Source organism: Castanea sativa, chromosome 6 (genome assembly GCF_040712315.1).
Source record: "Castanea sativa cultivar Marrone di Chiusa Pesio chromosome 6, ASM4071231v1".
Classification (NCBI taxonomy): domain Eukaryota; kingdom Viridiplantae; phylum Streptophyta; class Magnoliopsida; order Fagales; family Fagaceae; genus Castanea; species Castanea sativa.
In genome coordinates this window covers 22,146,332-22,152,417 of record NC_134018.1, presented here as the reverse complement: position 1 = coordinate 22,152,417, position 6,086 = coordinate 22,146,332, and the positions used below count along the sequence as shown (strand labels likewise).

Genomic DNA, 6,086 nt, shown 5'->3' with positions numbered 1-6,086 from the left:
GGAATGGAAAATTCATTCCCTTGTTTGAGAGTTTAGGTGGGAGGTATTCCCTTAAGACCTCAAATTTTCATTCCTTTCGAAATTAAGAGGAATGAGAGGGAATATAATTAGATTTAATGAATTTTTTACTAAAACTCACAAAATACCCTTATATACTCGATCCTTTATTTTAAAATAGGGATCTAATAGTAATATTATCATAAAATGATTCCATTCTATTCTTTCTATGTTACTCCTAAACAAAATTACTTACATTCCATTCCTTTCCATTAATTTATTTTAAAACATCCAATCAAGGTTACTTAATTCCATTCATTTCTCTTGCTTAAATACATTCAATTCAATTCTTTTCCTTTTCATTCCCTTATGATCATTTTATTCCATTCCCTTAAGAACTCCCAAACGAAACCTTAGGGGGATCATATAAAAAATTTAAAATTTAGTGAGGAAATTAAAATTATCCCAACTTTAAATGTGAACTTTGAAATTTAATCAAAATAAACAACTTAAGCTATTTTTACATTTTCTCTAAAAAAAGAAGAAGAAGTTATTTTTACCTTAGTATTAGTTTTTTTTTTAAAGTAATTATAAAAGTCTTTATCTACACTACATTTTATTCTCTCTCTATCTCGAAGATACAATTTGCACATTATAAGAAAAAGTTTGATGAATTGTTGTTTTAGTATACTAAAACTTAAAAATTTTCATTTTAATCCGTTAATTTTGAGAACACTATCATTTTAGTCATTTTGTGAATTGTTGTTCAAAAAATGCTATTAACTCTTTTTAAAAAAGACTTTGTTTTATATTATTTTTTAATGTTACAAATGTGAAAGGATATTGTTTAACAGAGTTAATGGTGTTTTTCAAATGATGATAGATTAACTTTTCAATTAAGATTATTTTAGAAATATTGTGAAATTATTATAAATTTTTCTATTTCTTTAGAAGGACTCGTTAACCTAGGAATGCAACATCAAATGACTAAAACCAAACTCAGTTAGGGGTTGGGGAGGTGAAGAAGAGTTGGGAGATGGTATTCTCATCCAACCCCTTATCCCTCAGTCTTCCCGAACCCGCCTTTGAGTCATGGCTCCGCGACTCCGGCTACCTCGAAATACTCGACCACCGCACTGCCACCACAACCACCACCACCACCACCACCACCACTTCCACCAACTCTGACGACCCCTCCTCCTTCACCTCCTCAACCACTACCAGCTTACTTTTATCCCATATCGGCACCTTCCTCTCCCTCTTCACCCTCAACCCTTTCTCCAAGCTCACCCCCGATGACTTCTCCGACCAAACCCCGTCCTGGACTCATAGGTTTTTTGGGTTCTGCGACTCCTATTCCTTTCCTTCCTCGCCAGCTCAGGCAAGGCTGAGAGTCCACGAGAATGTCAAGCGCTATTGCAGGAACTATGCCACCTTGTTCATCATCTTCTTCGCATGCACTCTGTAAGGAAACACTGTCTCTGCAAATATTGTATTTTTGTGTGTTTTGGGGAATTGGGTTTTGTTTGGTTGATGCGAAATGGGAGGAGGGGATGGGAAAATTGGGTTTTACGAGTTTTGTTGTTTTGTGTGATGTCTCTCTCTGGAATTTCGCCTTTAATTGTGAGAGTTTTGGTCTCTGGGTTCTAATTGCTTCGTGGGAAAACAAGGGAAAGTTTGGGATTATTGACTTTTGGAGCACTTGGGTCTTGTTTTGTATATTTCTCATATTCTCTCTCTCATATAGATTATTTTGGTAGTTCTGTTTTGGATGGGAAAGAATTTTGAAACTTGAAATATACAAAGATAAAAGACGAAGACATGTTTTACTTTGTTTTGGGTTTCCTATAATGCCCCAGCTAGCTGCTGATTAAACGAACTCCGGGATAGGGGAAGAAAATTTGAATTTTACTTGTCAAATAGCTTTGCTTTGCAAAATTTGGTACCCCTTAGTCTCAACTAGGCATAGTTGAGTTAGGCTCAATTGAGTAGGGATGTTTAATTCTTTGGTTCAATTGTTGATATATCATTGAACATTCTAGACGATTGTTTAAATTCCTAGTATTTTCCAACAATCAAATGGAGTTTGAAAGATTCAACTTTCAATTAGACATGTTGATATTTAGAGATTATTTAGGATTTTACAACATTGTTTGAACATGATGTTTTTCTGGGATGTACTTATAGTTATAGGTTTAAGGTATCAAGTAAGTTGGTTTTCTATTTGTATACATACTCTTCTAATGACATGGGCCTTGGATAGTATAAGCGAAGAAAGTAGCACGCCTAAGGCCGAGCGCTTCCCTCTTGAGGAAGGGGTGGCGTGGTATTCCACGGGAGAGGTTTTTCGTGGTGCACTATGTCTCTATCATGATAGATGATGATAGTGTGATAGGCGCACATTACCAAAATATTTTGGGGGGACGCCATGGCTGCTTTGCTGCTCTAGTCTTTGCAGTCAGAGCGAGAGGTTGTCCCTACATTTCTCTTACCAATTTCAACCTATCCAAAAAAAAAAAAGGCGAAGAAAGGAATTCATTTATATTATTATTTTTTAAATAATATATGTGGCTAGCTCTGATTAGTTTGTTGCCAAGAGTCTTGTAGCTCAACTAGTTGACACCTTCTAGTGTTACCAACGGAAACATCTAGGGTTCAAATCCCACCATCCCCAACTATCAAATTATTAAACCAAAAAAAAAAGGGTTTTTGAGGATACATAGCCAATCCCAAAGTTTTAGGGCTAAGCCTTTGGTGTTATTCTTTTTGTATATGTGGATCTAAGCAAACAAAATTGCATAAGTATTTGTTCTTGGGTCCTTCCTCAGCCTACTCTACATCAAAAGAGAGAAAAGAGTTGGGACTAGCTATATTTGGGTAAGTTTTGGCCAATGTGTATAAGACCTTGTAAGGAGGTTACACACAGCGTGCATTTACTCCAACCTTAATGTATGATCCTTCATGACTTGAGGGTCCATTGAATCCAATCTCATTTACTATAAGACTGGTGGATCATGGATGTCATTCATCTAATAGGAAGGAAAAAAAGGAACAATGAAGCTATAATTGCTTGTCTTCCATTAGTGTTCCTTTTTGTCAGAGGGGGCTTAACAGTGTAGCCTGTTATGGTAGCTAGTGCTCTAAATTGGAAAGAATTATTATTATTATTATTCAAGTACCTATTGTTTCAGTTCTTACATTCTTGTACTCCCCCCTCCTTAACAAATCCTCTTATTTCATTTATCTGTCTTTGGTGTTTATGGTTATAGGTATCAGATGCCCCTTGCTCTTGTTGGATTGATATCTTGTTTGGCATTATGGGATGTTTTCAAGTTTTGTGGTGATAAATGGGGATTAGATCACCACCCAGTAGTTCGACAGTGTTTGGTTCGCATTGCACAATGTGGTATGTTATCAATCCTTTTTTTTTTTTCTCAGTACATTATAAGTTTATATTTGAAAATAATCCATCTGATTTTTCATATTTGACTATTTAAATGATTAAATAGGAAAAATATTTTTGATGTTTTTCTTTTAATGTAGAACTTTTTATTCCTATTTGGGAGGGGTAGATTAGATATGGTCGTATTGTTCAGCATCATGAAGTAGCCACTCTCAGGAATTGAACTTGCCTCTTGCACTTGCCAACGCAAGACTTCATTGACCAGATAATGGCCCCTTCTGTTCGGACTTCTGAGCTATTTATAGGAGTCGAAAAATTATCTCTGCCTATGCTGTAACACTAATTAAAATTTATCATCTTTGCAGTGACTGCTGTTATTCTGATATATTCAAATGTTCAGATGGCTATGTTCTGTGCACTTGGCATCAGTTATGCAGGTGACTTTCATATACTTTTGTATCTTTGTAAGAAAATTTCCCCCTTCCCTTTGTATGACATATTCTTGTTATTGAAATATTTTTCTAGGCATGCTTTTTCATGCTGCATTCCGGAAGCTGGCTCCTGCCAAGCAACCATCTCGTGGGAGAAGTAAGTAATAGGTTTGGGCAAAATAAGCAGAATCATGCTTAGCTATACTCTTGAGGCCTGTTTACTGCAAGAGATCAACATCTCTGGCCCGACTTTGATACAGATGATGGTGCTCATATGTAGATAATAGATACTCAAATTCATGTTGGTTTTTGGTTCTTCGTTATAACCTCACTTGCCATATGTGAAATCCTAAGTTGTATTAAATCCTCTGATCAAACAATTTCATGGCTTTGGCCTAGTCATTATGTCAAAGTGGAGCATTTGTTAATGAATTGTATAATGGAATTGTAGTTATACCAGTCATTTTCTAGGTGTGATTAGCAGTGAAATTTTATTCAGAATAATCTGATTCTTCTGAAAATTCAAAGTAAAAGTGACATGTCTTGTGAGTAATAAGAGCTGGTAAAATTTATGTCATCTGATAGAAGATGGTTGATTGAGCTTAAACCAAAACAATTATTGCATTTAGAGTTGAGGGTTCCATTTTGTTAGATCCACTCTAATCAATCAAGGCTCTAGAAAAAATACCAATTTGAAGCAGATTTTAATTGGCAAACTTGTCATTTTTTTACAATGACAAAGTACCCAATTCATTTAAATACCCAATTCATTCAAATATTCCTTTAAAAAAATTTATTTTTTAATTATGTTTTAGCTAGTTTTAAATTGGTCATTTTATAAACTGCATATTAACTAAAACGGTTTTTAGCTTGATTCTATACAAACCAGACAAGATGCAGCTAGTTCAATTTTGAATTGATTTTATTTCTGGTTTAGTATGTTTCATAATTGAAATAGTTTTTTGATTTGAAAAGTAATTCCTAAAAGTTTGAAAGTAATTTAAAATGATTTGATCACACTTTCCTTTTAGCAATGATGATACTCCCTGAGAACATGAAAAACTTAAGATGGCTTGAGATATGGCAACGGGACGGGTTAGGTTGAATCATGGTTGTCTCATCTCTTCGGGATGAGGAAAATCCGCACAGGGTGGTAGCAGGCCAGATCCAATTTATGATGGGTTTTAGGTCGAATTTATGATGGGTTTGGAGGTATGTTATTGACCCTAATGAGATAGCTCTTATATTAATGAGATAAAGATGAAACAACGAGGGAAATATAATTATGAGAATACTGAGAAAAAAAGGTAGAGTAGTGTTATGGAGATGGTAATATTTATTAAAAAAACTAAAGTATAACTAGGATTTGTAAATGAAAGATTAATTTATATTTATAGATAATTTAAATATATATTAAATAAAACATGTATATATATACGTTCAAACAAGACGGTGGGGCTTTTCTACCATCCCTATGAAGAATTGATTATCCTTCCACATTGAGGACATCCTGATCCAATCCTCCAAGTCTAAGTATTATGAACCAACACTTATGACTCAGATTATTTTGTGTAACACAATCATGAAAAGACATGAATTCGTAAGGGCAGTGGTAGACATCCATCGTGAGGGATAGAAGTTTGGTTCAAAGGGAAATCACCATTTTCTGAATGGAGTCCAAGCAATGCTATTCTCACTCGGGGAGAAAAGATTGATTGGAATAGCTTGAAGAGTTCGAGGAATTTGAGACAGAAGAATAAAGGAGAGAATAGGGCTATTCAAAGGTCTCCAATTGAGTTTCGTTGGTATTGCCAGATTTCTGGGTCTGGCTGAATATAAAGTTAGACCGCTTGCATCTATGACTATGAGCAATGGGACTTCTCTCCTATTTAACCAAATGTAGCCCCTTTTTTACTCCTGCAATGAGCCCTAAAGAAAATTCATGTCAGCTCCATCAATTTCGTTGAAGAACTTAGTTGATACTTGATAGAAGAGCCCCTTGCATTACATATTCTCGGATAGTGGATAGTGTAAGAGTGACGCTGCATGAGAACCCTTCTTCCTGCAAGCGACCTTTTGAACAACAAACTGAAAATCTTGATGACTCTGTCCAGAAAGCTTTGAACTTTTACCATTCCTATTGCTGCTAGTCCTTTAGTCTAGCCCTGTGCTAATAAAAACGCAAACCCATCACATCACAGCCACCATACCCTAAAACTTGGAACCCAACACCAAAATCACCAATGCTGTTGATT

The 6,086-nt window shown here is 35.3% G+C and overlaps 1 protein-coding gene across 2 annotated transcripts; it reads left to right on the top strand.

Moving 5' to 3' along the window:
* The first annotated feature begins 918 nt into the window (after positions 1 to 918).
* Positions 919 to 4,301, top strand: LOC142641711 (PRA1 family protein H). 2 transcript variants are annotated; one of them, XM_075816188.1, is made up of 4 exons: positions 919 to 1,461; positions 3,267 to 3,403; positions 3,766 to 3,837; positions 3,926 to 4,301. In XM_075816188.1, exons 1-4 carry the CDS (start codon positions 1,034 to 1,036, stop codon positions 3,994 to 3,996), a joined length of 708 nt encoding a protein of 235 aa, XP_075672303.1. In that variant the 5' UTR covers positions 919 to 1,033; the 3' UTR covers positions 3,997 to 4,301. The 2 variants fall into 2 exon arrangements, 1 of the variants encoding a protein (XP_075672303.1); XR_012845445.1 differs by having other exon boundaries at positions 941 to 1,461; positions 3,541 to 3,837.
* The last annotated feature ends 1,785 nt before the right edge of the window (positions 4,302 to 6,086 follow it).

Excerpts from the sequence above, each read along its gene's own strand:
- LOC142641711 (XM_075816188.1), top strand. The coding sequence starts at position 1,034 with ATGGTATTCTCATCCAACCCCTTATCCCTCAGTCTTCCCGAACCCGCC. Across the intron at positions 1,462-3,266 it reads ATCTTCTTCGCATGCACTCT|GTATCAGATGCCCCTTGCTC; the intron begins GTAAGGAAACAC and ends TTATGGTTATAG. Across the intron at positions 3,838-3,925 it reads ACTTGGCATCAGTTATGCAG|GCATGCTTTTTCATGCTGCA; the intron begins GTGACTTTCATA and ends ATATTTTTCTAG.